The sequence below is a fragment of the Protopterus annectens genome, chromosome 7.part1, assembly GCF_019279795.1.
Source record: "Protopterus annectens isolate FY-2018-M chromosome 7.part1, PAN1.0, whole genome shotgun sequence".
In the NCBI taxonomy this organism is placed as follows: Eukaryota; Metazoa; Chordata; order Ceratodontiformes; family Protopteridae; genus Protopterus; species Protopterus annectens.
The window spans coordinates 17,837,272-17,852,119 of NC_056740.1; the positions used below are offsets into that span (position 1 = coordinate 17,837,272).

Sequence of the window (14,848 nt, forward strand, 5' to 3'; positions counted from 1 at the left end):
ATCCATATAAAGGCTAGTACCTCTGAAAGCAGAATAAAGGTGTTCAAAGGGGTGGAGACATAATAAATCAGGAAAGGCAAAAAATAAAAAAGTCTGGAGACATAATAAATCAGGAAAGGGAATCTAGAAATTTCTTTTTATCATGTGAAATGCTCCAATCATTCATGTACTGTTTAAATGCTTAATTCAAGAACATTAACACATGATTACAATTTATTAAGAACTTGTAAACACATGAGAAACATTTTTTTTGCTTTTGTTTATTTAGTATGCAAATAAATCCTTCTCATACATGGAAATTCACTGACATTCACATCATATCACATCTTTACAAACTTCTAGATGATCATTACATGAAAGGACCTCTGACATCTCATCCAGCAATTAAACAATTCACAGCCAATATCTGTGCAAATTGTTTAACTTATATGGATATATTTGTTTATGAAATGATTGTGACAGATGAGAATGAATCATGTTGTTCCTTACTATGTCTCATGTATTTTTAAAACCTACAGAGATGTCTAAGTTCTAGGAATGCATAGCAACTTGACATTCACAAATGATCCCTACTTATTAAACTTATTAAACTTATTTTGTCTATTCATTGAAGCATCAGTTAATGATAAAAGGCTCTTTCATTCGAAATGCATTATTGTTATATGCCTGAATAAGTCGCTGATTTTTTGACTACATTATGAGGTTATCTGTCACTGCCATTCCCCATATTCTCCTTTTTTATATTATTTTCAATCCCTCTGTGAAATAGTACTTCTTGAAATAAACGAAATCTCAGTAAATCTGAACACAATCTCAGCAGTCACACAATATTGAAATTAGAACTCATTGGGGTCAACTCGCAGCTGGTCAAGTCAACAAAACTAGCTTTCGACAGAAGAGCTTGGCATGAACATTTTGCAGTTAGCACAGCTAGAAAAGCTGCCTTTCTAAAGCATACCACCACAGTCCCATGAGGATAATGCAACCAAACCATTCCATTCCCTATATGGTGGAAGATTGTCTCCAGAGTACAGCTTTTAAACTAATTGTTTAATGCAAGATTGTGCATAAAGTAAATGTTTGGCAATGTATTTCTGGTTTTGAAGAACCTCTGGAAGGTCGTGATTAAAACCCTTCTGGGGAGCTCTGTAAAGCATGTGGGAAAGCAGTCAACTTTGCAAACTGGCCCACTCTGTGTTCAGCTGTATAGACAAACTATATGTAACTCTCTTTTTGTTCAGTCATATTTATTCCTTATACTTTTGATGTACAATAACATTTCATTAAGCTGGTTAACCTTATGATTATTTCATAACCATTACTTGATATTATGGACTGGTATTTCATATTATGAACTTAAAAGACCTTTATCTTTCTGTCTTTGATACATCAATCAAATGCATTTTCTGAGTCCAAAACATGTTTTCTTTTCTTTAAAAATATAGTCCTGGAATGGAATTCATGTTAGAACAATGTTAGCATTCTAATAAATTACACATTTTTTATTGACAGTTACAGATAACATCAATACTTCATTGAAATAGATCACTTTCTACATGAGCAGTTAATTATTAAACAATGTTACATTCCCAATGTATTTCTGTTTTCTTGCATTGAGGAAAATTAGTTGGCTGAAGTTATCACAATGCATATTTTAATGATGTACAGGTTTGACCAGAAACATAAGGCACTCCATTATTAACAAAGTTTAGGTAAATTAATTCAATATTATAATTTCATCTAGAAAGCCAACAGCCACATGTCTTCTCCCACATCTGTTTTGCCTCTAGCTTGTAAATTGACTCTGAGATGAAGTAGTAAAGAGCATAGTTGGTCTTAAATATGTTCATGTCTTCCTAACTGGATTAACATTAAAGTATACAATATTCTGGAAGGAATAAGACATGCTATGTATGGTTTGTTTTGATTCTTATTGTCAGCATTTTATCACTGACTAAAAACAGATGTTAATAATAAGCAAAATATTATTTATGAATGTCAGAAAAAATAAGTGTCACAAAGACACTTAGCTATGTTTTTTCTTTTGGGTAATAACATAGGTATAATGACCTATAAGTGGCCATATTTAAGCATGGCAAGAAATTATAGGTCCTTACTTGTCCTGTATTAGAGGTTCCTTGGTACAACAGCATATCATATTGTAATGCTTGCTAATGTTCTTATTTTGCTGAAAACAATCACTATTGCCTTTATCATGATGATAATAAATAAGTTACAAATCAACTTTACTTGCTTGAATGATTTATATCCAATAAAAGGAGTTATTGTGACCCTGCTTCAAATGGTTTCACTGTCTTCTTTATGAGATTTTATGAAACCAGACATACTCATTTTCCCCTTGCTGCTAGCTTAACCAAACCTCACACTACAAGTCTTGTTTCAAAAACACTGAGTAAATAATGTGTCAATACTTTATCAGTCACTGACATCATCCCAGGCTTGGTGAATTGTACTACGGCAGAGACAGTATGATGCACATCTGATCCAACGTCTACATTAACCTAATAAAATATGAGCATCAGTACTGTATAGATAATAATCTGTTGTGTTCTGTTCCACTACACGGGATGCCCAAAGCCCTACTTCATCTACAGGGCTCCACTGGTCTCATGCATTTGGTCTGATGCTATAAGAGTTAAGGTTCACGATTAGATGGCAACATTTAGAAGAAATGAAAGAAAGTAAATTGCATCCAGCAATGAAGACCAAGGGAATCAGAATAACTACTGCTTAACTGTTGTACATTTATTAATCCCGCAGTAAATGAATTGACACTTCATACTGTGTCCTCTTCTAGGGTATAGGAAAGCTGAAATAAATGTAAAAGCAATTGTGCATGTTCCCTTGTACTGTTCAATCATTTTAATGGTCAAACATTGGTTTGAATATTATTTTAATGCATGCTGTGTTATGATTATGCTCCAAAACTGGGAAGAAAAGCAAGTCTTGTTAAGTGTGTTTCTGTTTTTCTAATGTCAGAAAGATGCGTAAGAAGCTTGTGTTACGTACCTCTAAGCACTTTTAAGTTCTAGTCTCATGCTAGAGAGTAACAACAGCCAGTGCCAGCCACTATAGAAGAGTGGCAGATGTTAAAAGAGCTTTAAAAGCCACTAGATACTTAACATTGCCAATTTTTCAAACAAAAAGTGTGGCAGAGTCAAGTGTCTCAAAGTTGTTAGTTCCTCAGAGAGAGAGAGAGAGAGAGACTCTTAATTTCTACCAACTGTCTGTGTGACAGAGCTAAGTGTTTAAGGCTTTCAAAGCTGTCAAATACTTCCCTCTCTTATGCTTTTGTCTATAACTGGTAGAAAATAGAGAAACTAAAGCTTTGAGCACTACAAAGAATTATGAATAGGTCTCTCTAATTAAAATTCTTCAAGTTCTTGACATGGATGGTAAGATTCACATCTCAGCCTTCACTTCTCTCTGCTCTAGAGGTGAATTTCTTGGCATCTATGTCTCAAACACCTAATAAATTGATTGTGATCAGAGATCTGATCATAATCCCCTATATTAATGAACTTATATTTTACTTCCAATATTATTATTACAGTGTGAACTTAAAGTAGTTATAATATTCAGCAAGGTTTTGTTGGCTCAGGCAACACTTAAACATACATACAGAGAATGATAACCCCATTCTCTGGAAAGTGACCTTAATACAAGCCCTGGTCCATGATGTCTGAAATGGCTTAATTAAAATGTCTGGAAGAAGACCATGGTCTTAAAGATAATACACTTATCAACACAAGTAAGCAGTTCATGAAGATGGGAAGGTATCCAGTCTTTGAACTAAAGCAGAAATCAGTATAGAACTAAATTATATTCATTATTAATTTTGTTAATAGAAAAAAAACATTAATTACAACTACATCATCCAACTTGAAACCTGCTTCCACTGGTTCGGTTAAGTGACTTTCTTAGAGTTCTATAATATACAGCTGAAGACTGAAATAATAAAATTTAGAGTGGCAACATGCATGTAACTTTACATTTATTTGCTATACAGCCAGGCTTATTAATAAAAAAAAACAGCAACATGCTGACACATATGACCTACCAGTACTTTACTATACTGCTTGATAAAAAGGCATTTTGAAAGCAAATTCAGTTTGTCAGTTACTTCACCTGAAGGAGGAGAATGGAAGAAGTCTTCATACATGCTCAAACCACAGCCTCATTTAATATTTTGTCATAGATACTAATGCCTATTGACATGGAATTTAAGTATGAAGAACTATGTACTTTTTATGTGTAGATAATCCCACTCCTGGAAGCTATGGTAATCTGTGAAACATTAGAACAGCTGGTGATTTAGTAAGAAGTGATGTATGTCACAGAGTACCAGATGATACAGTGATATCTTTGTGGTATGACAAAAAAATATGTGGCTGTTTTAAAATAATGTTACAAGTTCTGAAATGTTGTCATTTCAAAATGACTAACCACATTTGAAGGCTGACTAGTCTCAGAGGATTTGAGTACAAATGTACCCCCTTTGTGGAATATTCTTATTAATGCATCCTTCAGATATTGTCTGAATCTTTTCTTAACAAAGGCAAACAGGAATGGATTCAGGCAGCAGTGTACAAAGGCAAGGCATTCTGTCACTTGCAAAGCATAGTCTAATCGTTTGCTCATTTCACAGTCAGAAAACACATGCAATTCTTGCAAGGAATGGAGAAGCAAGACTAGATTGTATGGAAACCACAGTGTAAAGAACACAGCCACCAAAGGAAGAACAAGCTTCAGGGCCTTGTGGTTACTCAAGCAATTGCTTTTATATATTCTGCAATAGATATAAGTGTAGAAAAAAAGGATAAACAGGAAAGGAATGAAAAATCCGATGATATTAAGCTCAAACTGGATGACCATCTTTGCAACAAATGACAAATTTCCATAACTGTGTCCACAGTGGTTTCGTTCATCTTCTGTCTGAAGCTGAGTGAACAAAACGTCAGGAATAGAAGCCATGATAGCAAACAACCAAACCACGGAAGATATAATTGTGCTCTTAGTAACTGTTCTGAAGTTCTTGCTGGAAAAGGCATGTACTACCTGTAAGTACATGTCCAGACTCATACATACCATGAAGAAAATGCCACTGTAGAAGTTCACGGAATATATAAAGCTTACAACCTTACATAAAATACTACCAAATATCCACTCTGAGGCTGCATATGTTGCCCAAAAGGGAAGAGTCATCACAAAAAGGAGATCAGAAATGGCCAGGTTCAACAGATAGATGTATGTTGTTCTTCTTCTTTTGATGTACTTAACAGCAATACAAGCAAGAAAGGCATTTCCAATTAATCCTGCTATACACAACAGCGTGTATAAGATGGGGAAGAATACCTTGCCAAAGTCTTTTATGTCTTCCTTTTTGCAGACAAGGGCATTTGAGTAATCGTAGCTGAAGTCATAATAATAGGCTTCTGAGAATTCCAAGTACGTGGTTGTAGGTAGAGAGTAATGTTCAACGGCTGCCATTTTTCATTTTATTCACAAAGGAAAGTCACGACTTTGGAGATCTGATAAACACAAACAACATTAGAAAAAGGATTAGCATACTCTTCATAACCTTATACAAATACAGAATTAGTGAAATATCGTAACTAGTGTTTGACATTAAAATGTAACATTCTGGAGTGGAAGGAGCAGTACTAGGAAACCAAAATAGAAGCTTTGTGACCTAAAGATAAAGGTAAAATGCAAACAGATTAGCATATCACCAGTATTATAACAGCTTGATAAAATACATGCCATGTGTTCTCCAGCCATGGATGACCTTTTCATGTAGTCCCAAGACAAAACTGCCAACAACAGTTGTTGTTTGTCTTTCGGCTTTTCCCGGTTAGGGGTCACAACAGCAAAACTCCGGTCCACTAATGATTGGCAGTTGGTTTTTATGGTGTTGAGTTGCCAGCCTGACGCCCAACCTTCAACGAAGGCACACCCATTGAACACATGTCTTTTGAATGCCCACTCTACTACGAGGAGGACATGCAGACTCCATACAGAAGGCACTCCCAACCCAAGCCGAGAATCAAACAGGAGAACCTCTTGCTGTGAGGCAACAACGCTACCGCTGCACCACCGCGGAAGTATAAAACTGCCAACAACAGTGAAACGTGAAATTGATGAGCTTATTTAGGAGAAAAAATAGCATGGTTATCTCTGAAAAACAATCCGTTTAATATCAATAATTCAAATATGACTCCATATTTAAATGGTTTAGACTAAAAGTAAGAAAGGCTTGGATAAGATATGAGCTAAACCTTGTCAGATTCACTTCTGACAATAAAAAAGTCTTTTTATATGCAACTTAGATCTTAGCTGGGTGGGGGGGTCTCAATAATAATATTACACTTAAGTGTGTCAGCAAACTGATATCAGTCCATCACCCAGCTGTGGAGGTAATTGACAACTTGATTGCACTTAGCACCACAACTATAGGGTATGAAATAGGAACTTTGTAAATGAATAATTGACAAACCATTGCCTTCCCTGTGTAGTAGGTTATTAAGTCATTAAATAAAATGAATAAAATCTCTGCTGCTGGTCTTGATAATTTGAACTGTTACAGTGTATTTCAGACTAATGACTTTATCATCAATTGTTCGAAGTATTTATTTCAAAAGATGTTAGAACACTAGTACAAATTTAGTCTCTGGAAAGCTGCTAACATATCATTGCACAAAGGGGGTGATGTCAGGAACAAGAAAAACTGTAATCCATGAAGTCAAAATCAGAGTAAACGTTATTGTCAGTCAGACCCACACAACAGTGTAAGCTGAACAAAATTGCGTTGCTTCGGTCTCAAAGTATAGACAGCTCATACAAATACAAGAAAGCAACATGACTGTTTAACAACACAGTAACAATAGACAGTTGCCATGACATAGGTTATTTCCTCATATAACTTTTAGCAGCACTTAATCAATATTGCACATGTAGATATCGCACAGAATATGGGACATAACACTTATTCTATATGCACGGAATGTTGTCTGGCCTCCTGACTATTGCACAGCAGTAAGGGAAGAACAAGCTTAGCTACTGCAACATTTAGATCAATTTGCATTAAGTATTGCACAGAGAGATTTTCCCTTCAGCTATGTAACTGATTGATTCGATGTCCTGCTATTGCAAATGTTGTTAGAGTTCAACAGTCTGATGGCTTGTGGAAAGAAACTCCTGCTAAATCTGGGTGATTTGCAACACATTCTGTGGTATCGCCTGCCTGAAGACAAGCAGGAGAATAGTCCATGAGCAGGGTGGGTGAGGTCACTGACTATCTTTTTGGTTTGCCTAGACACAGAGCCTCATGCAGATCTTGTAAAGATGGGAGTGAGGACCCTATAATCCTCTCTGCTACCCTCACCACCCTTTGGAGAGCCTTGTGGTCCAAAGCCTTGCAGTTCCTATAACAAACTATGAGATTGCTTCTCAGGGTGCTTTTGATGGTACCTCTATAGAAGACCTTGAGGACAGAAGGTGGAAGGTTTGCTTTCCTCAGCCTCCATAGGAAGTGTAGACATTGTTGTGCCTTCTTGACAATGTAATTAGTGTTTGTCAACCATGACAAGTCCTGAGAGATGTGTAGCCCCAGGAATTTTGTACTCTTCATCCTCTCCATTGTTTCCTCTTTAAGTCTGAGTGGATGATGTGCTTCCTGATTCCTCCTGAAGTCCATTATTAACTCTTTGGTCTTATTTACATTCAGAGCCAGGTTACTGATGTCATACCAGACGATCAGATGGTTTACCACTTCTGTGTAAGCTGTTTTGTACCCATTGCTGATAAGACCTACAACTGTGGTATCGTCAGATATAAGCCTGACCTGCATATTCAGAGAATGGTTTCAAAGAGTTTTACTCAAATGTATTAAGGTAAACAATTATACTATCAACTATATAAATTACAATGCATTTACTCAGGGAAGAAAGTGGACACCAAGCATGCTAACAACATGTTCTGTATTAATATAATTGATATAATGGAATATGGTGTATAAGCAGACATATTTTTTAGACCTTTGCAAAGCATCTGACATATTCCCTCATTCAGCTATCATATCCATATAATCTGAAAGGAATATAAATACATTCAGGGAATAGTTAAAGGACAGAGAATCTTGTGTCAGAATTAGGAAAGCAATAGCTACTACATTTATACTAAGAAAATGGGGTCTCAAGGATTAATTTTCAGACCATTTTTATGTAACATATATATATATATATATATATATATATATATATATATATATATATATATATATATATATATATATATATATATATACTGTGCCTATAAACCATAACATTTGGGTATATAAGTTCACTGATGATACCAAAGTAGTAAGTACTGTACCTGCATTCAATGAAAAAAAAGAATTTCAACCTTTGGTCAAATAATAACCAGGTGCATTTTAATTCCTGTAAATGCTTAAAAATAATGCATTTAGAGGGTCTAAATAACCAGTATCCATAACACTGAGCCAGAACCTTTTAGCAGGTTGTATTAAATTTGCAGATCTTGGGGTTACAGTTAGTCATAATCTGATATTTGACATGAATTTCACCTTTCAGTCAGAAAGTATTACCACATTATGAAATCTATTATGAAATCAGTTTCTTCAAGACATAAAAATGTTCATCCCCTTTTATAGGTTAGTACTAGACTAACTGCCCTTGTGGGTGATTATAAAACTAGTCAATTACCCCATGTGAGAATCAAACACAGCTCCATGTGTTTATAAGGTAAAAACCTTAACCATTATGCTAACCTTCCTTTCTTTCCTTTTTGTTAAGAGTTTACTCAGACCAGTAATTGAGTATGTTACATGCTTTTTGCCCATATGGTCTCAGTGACATCAATATCTGAAGTATTTTACAACACAGCTTTCAGTCCCCTGAGTTTTAGGCTATGTAGAAAGGTTAAACATCTGAAGTGACACTTTTATTGCTTTCACTTAGAGGTAACTTGATTTGGACATATCCTATCTTACAAGTTACGATAGGTATTTGCTTTGTTTTTGTTAAGATGCAGGATAAGGTTAGGAGCAGTGTTAGGGTTAGCACACATTAATAAGGTGAGTGTGGGGTTCACCTATATAAATATTGCATAAGTGCACTTCACTGAAAACACCGCAGCACAGTGGAGGACATAAAAAACAAGCTATGTCCACCACTATGGTGTGATAGTCATGGACCTTAGGGTTAGGGCACGGGTTAGGGTAAGGGGATAGTTAGTAAAGCTATTCCCTTACCCTAACCCATGCCCTAACCCTAAGGTTTGTGACTACCGCACCATAGTGGAGGACATTGCTATGTCCTTCACTGCACTGCAGTCATCACGGACATTAGGGTTAGGGCACGGGTCATGGTATGACCCGTGCCCTAACCCTATGGTCCGTGAGTACTGCACGGAAGTTCAGTACAACACCCGTTTGTTGTACTGAACTTCACGTAAGTGCACTTTCGATTAAGTGCACTTTCGCTGCAGTGAGCATTCCATGCACTATTTCGAATTAGTGAAAATTCGATCTAGTGTATGGAATCCATATATATATATATATATATATATATATATATATATATATATGTGTGTGTGTGTGTGTGTGTGTGTGTGTGTGTGTGTGTTTGGGTAAAATACACACACACAAACACACACGTAAACTACAGGATTTATTTCTGTTCTTTTCTTTCTTTAACCATTAGTTCTATAGTTGTATTACGAGGACACTCTTTTCTTTTTTCCTAGAGACTCTTACTTATATACTGCAATTAGCAGCTAGTAGTTAGTTGCCAGTGCTAACAGGTATCATTTTTTATGTTGCATTGCAACCTGCAGTATAGAGTGCCACCAGTGCTGTGGCTTTACAATCTGCTATTTTACCCTATGAAGGTTACTTGTATACTAGCAGACATCCTGCTTTTACTGCATTTTTTTCTGACATCCAGACCAATGTAGCTTAGTTTTCCACACTTTGCTAGTCTTTTCATTCCCTCACTTGTCTTTGTAGGTGACTTCTGTGGATTGGTTGAACTGTCTACCCCACAGAGAGGAAATCACTCTGGGACTGCTACTGTAAATTTATACATGATTTACTGGGGTTACCTTGCTCAGTGGTCAACTGAATGAATAGCTTCACTCTTAACTTCTAATTATGTACTTTCACAATCTCTTCTCTAGCCTCTGTAGTGCATCTATTTTTTTTTGGGTGGTTGGCATTTTGTGCTCCCTTTACATCATCTTACTGCACCCTTCCCCAGTGCCCCACACACACCACATCCATAACCAAATCTGCCAGCCTCTTCTAACACCATCGGACTTCCTCTGTTGCAAGCTGGGTGCAGCACAGATTCTAATGACATCCTGGTCTGGATGTCCATCACACCATCTGTGGGCATTTTTATTTTATAGTCAACCCTATCCCCCCCTTTTGCAGTAACGTGATTTCATCTGAGGGCTGGGCATACAATTAGACTATGAAACATACAGCATTTCCTCTGCAGCAGCTCAGCCAGATCCACCAACATTCTGCTTCTTTGGACAATGACTCCTCAAGCACAACATCCCCAACTTCCATGACATATCTGCTAATTTATTCATCTGAGCCACCAACCCCCCCCCCCCAGTCGGCTGGGCTATAACCAAGGCTTTATCCCTGTATGCCACCAGAGTGACTAGACTCCTTTGTGCGTCCTTAGTGGCCATTCACCTAAATAGTACAATGCAAACAGACATGGTATAGATATATACATATATACTAGGGAATTAGAGCCATACATTAGGTACTACTACTCTGAGAACCGCAAACTTGTCATCTGATACAACAAATTTCTGTCTTACTACAAAATACAATAGCTGGACATACAAATAAGCATACCTGGCAACAGTGTTGTTTAAGTACTTATGGTAAAAGTTAATAAATCTTACGGCATAATTCATTTAAATTACTTTGAACTTGCCTGAAGCTGTTAGTGCACATGCCCACAATGACTGGTGGCCTGATTCATTCCCATCTTGCCCCCAGTCTCCACCACCCCAGAAACATCTACATTTATAGTTTAGAGATGCTACTCGCTCTTATTAATTAAGTCATGCCCATGGAACCCTCTACTGCTATTATGGCTATTTCCCCGTATTATAGAAATAAACATATTTTGCGGTATACTCACCTTTACCAACCTTTTAATTCTTTTGCTTGCCCCTTTCAACATAATGCCAAACTAAACTACAATGCTGCTCAAAATACTTAACCCCCAGTCTAACTATTTACTGAACAGCTGTCCATTTACCTTAACCAATTATTCACAAAAACAACTGCATACTTCTTTTCACATTTGATTAATCCAAAAATTGTAAAATGCTCCTAACTCAGACTTTATTATTTTTCCTACTGATGATTTTAGCTGTAGTCACAAACAAAGTCTCATAATCTCAGTAAACTTCTGCCTTTGTAAATCACATAAAAGCACAAGAAACAAATGTATAGCTCTGTAAATCCACAAAACTCATAGCCATGTACAGCATTCAAAACCACGATACTATAGATACCTACCCCTAAACAAACCTCTCCCTAAAACATAACTTACATGTTCAGTCATAGCCTCACCTCAGGCTATGTGCCTACTGAATGGTGCACAGTGACAGTTATCCCACTCCACAAAGAGGGTGCCACCACGGACCCCGGAAACTACCACCCCATTAGCCTGATGAGCCTGGTCTGCAAGGTTATGGAACGTATCATTTTGGAGCTTATAAACAAAGACATAGGTAACCTCTAATCCCTAGACTCCATTCAATTTGGGTTTGTAAAAGGTAGATCATGTCTACTAAACTTGACTGACTGCTTTGAAGCAGTCACTAGAGCTGTAGACGAGGGCAAGGTAGTGCACGCAGCCTATCATGACCTCACCAAGGCTTTTGATACCATCCCCCACTCTGGAATTATAGATAAACTCACTAAACTGGGCATAAATCCCTATGTCACAAGATGGGTAGCCAACTGGCTCACTGACAGAAACCACATGGTAAAAGTAGCCAACTCCAAGTCCGACTTCAGACCAGTGACGAGTGGAGTGCCACAGGGTTTGGTCCTGGGTCCTCTCCTGTTCGGCATCTACTTCTCTGAAGTGCAGGCCAACACAGTAGGTCTTTGGCTAACAAAGTTCACAGATGACTGCAAACTGTGAGCCATAATAGAATCACCTAATAATGTAGACATTCTACAAAAGGGCCTCACGGAGACAAATGCTTGGTGTCAAAATCACGGCCTCAAGCTCAATGCCAAGAAGTCCATTGTCATCCCCTTTGGGAAAAACTCGGTACCCATGAACTAGCACATAGGTGGTAGCTCACTAAACACTGAAAGTGTGATAAGAGACCTCAGGACACAGGTGGAGAGTATTCTCTCCTTAGATAACCACATCACCACAGTAGTCAGGAAATCCTTCTACGTGGCACACCTCATCACAAAAGGGTTCTCCTCTACAAAAAAATGGGTCATTGTTCCTCTCTACTCATCCCTCATCAGACCCATTATACAATTTGGTATGTATCTCACAAGACACCTACAACAATTGGAAAGGCCACAGAAATACCTCACTAAGAGGATTACTGGACTCAAACAGGTGCCATAAGCAGACCGTCTCAAAAACTCCAGCTCTACTCCGCCGCATATCGCCTACTCAGAGGCAATCTCTGCCTAACATACAAAGCTATGTGAAACCCAGAGCTGTTGGACATGCTACACTTAAAGAAATACCAATCTCTCTGAACCACATGCTCTAGGGACCTAAACCTTGTTACCACAATAATCAGAACATGCTGGAGGGATAGATTCCTGTCCCAGAGACTTCCCATACTCTGGAAGAAACTACCCACTCATGTCAAATAGAGCTCCTCATTGCCCTCTTTAAGAAAAATCTTGATGACTGGATGGGAAATAGAAAATTCACCCCAGAGATCACTTCTGTGGCACTGCTTGACAGGGGCATGGGAAAATAATTTTCTTGGGTGGCGAAAGCCAGGGAACCTTTTTGGCTTGGCTTATATAGGTCCCAGGGCTGATAGCCTAGTACCTACCTATGAACCTATGAACATATAAACAGCATTGCTATTTTCTTGTTTGTGTGAGAACACCTAGACCATAACAGTGAGGGAAATCAGTGCAGGGAGGGTGGAACCTATTAAATATCCTGCTCATAGTGCAGCAGGGTCTGTAGCAACACCCCTTAGTACTGAGGAATAACCCCCAGGAAAGATATAGAAAAGCATGAACATCTGTCATGTACATGTTTCCTAGAGATGCTGTGTGATCACTTATGCAAAGAAGCAGCAACAAGGAGAAATCATGTGGAGGCTTTCTAGCAATTACACTGATGTTCTTATCTATTTATTGACCAAATGAAAGTGTGGAAATGGAGGATATAGGAAACTAATGCAAAAGATGGAAGCAAGCAGCGGGTAGAACATAAGGTGAAACCTACAAAACCAACAAGATGGAGGTGGGGAAGGCAAAGTAAAATGTTTTTGTGGGTCAGATGCCCATTTTATAAATATATGAAGAGAAATAAGGTAAGTGGTGGAAGGAAGGAATGGAAGCAAGAGGAAGGTAAGAGGTTTAGGGTAGGTAGCAGGGTCACACAAACAAACACAGAAACCAGACAGGACAGGTAAGATGCTGACAATGAGAGAGGGGAAGTTTGACAGAGGAGGACCCAGAATAGAATGCAGGCAATGGTGTTTGGGGTGAATGCATAACAAAAGGCTGGGCATGGACACAGCCAACGATTTTTCTCTGTAAATTAAAGTAAATTACTTCAAAAGTAAATGTCTTATACTTCCCCAAAAAACACATTCATGCTATAACATATTTAACCCTTTAAAAGTTTTACACTCTTTCTTATAAATGGCATATTTCTACTTACTTTTACCCTATGTTTTAACTCCTTGCTAACTTCATACCTTTTTATATCAGTGGGGCAATGGAAAAAGTAGCTGAAGAGCAGATACTAAGTTCATGTTAACTGCAAGGGTATGGCTTTACATATAAATGTAGTGCGATCTTGGAGTTGGTATATTTAATTTGCAGGGGGTGTGGGGGGAGTGCAGGGGGGCCAAAACATTGGTTCATTTCGGTATTTTGAAAGATGGTATTTTAAAGTTTCAAGTATTGTCAGTTTTCATATAGTGATAGTTGATGAAATGAGTTCTCAGTATTTTGAGATTTCAAGATTGTGAACTAGGAAGAATAAGTTTCAGTATTGTGAGTTTTCAGAAATTTGTGAAGTAGATCCAAAGTTGGACCCAGGAAGTGAATGAAGTATGTAGATCAACTAAAGCCCAGATAAAATGTATGCTCCAGAAATTGCTTAATCCCAGCACAAGTTGGAGACTGCCTCAGTGAACCAGGTTGCAGATTCTACAGATAAGGACCTTGATAAATTTATGGGTAGATTCCAGAGGTCTCATAGGTTCACAAGTTTATAGGTTGGTACTAGGTTAACTCCCTTGTAAGCCATTTTAAATGTAGCCAGTTATCCCTTTGGGAATCAAACTTGCACCTTGTGCTTGTAAGGTAAACACCTTGAACATCATGCCAACCCCTAAGCCACCCCCCACCCCCATGAATCCAGGCAAAATGTAATTTCACGTAGCCTCTGGGAGGCTGAACACAGGAAGTTGGTCAGTTTTTTTCAGGACAAGAGTTCCAAAGATAGGGGGGACCAAAGGCACACAGTGGCACAAGAACCTTCCACGTCATATACTGTTTAATAGGCAGCTGGAACAGGATCCAAAAAACTGATATCATATA

General features: G+C 37.8%; 1 protein-coding gene across 1 annotated transcript in view; it reads right to left on the bottom strand.

Annotated features, from left to right (window-relative positions):
• Window positions 1–254: 254 nt before the first annotated feature.
• The window catches only part of ACKR2 (atypical chemokine receptor 2), a 304,404-nt gene continuing 289,810 nt past the window's right edge, over window positions 255–14,848 (bottom strand). The window contains exon 2 of the mRNA XM_044078529.1: window positions 255–5,552. Within this exon, the coding sequence (XP_043934464.1) occupies window positions 4,429–5,511 (1,083 nt within the window). The 5' untranslated portion in view covers window positions 5,512–5,552 and the 3' untranslated portion in view covers window positions 255–4,428. The remainder of the gene's footprint in view (window positions 5,553–14,848) is intronic.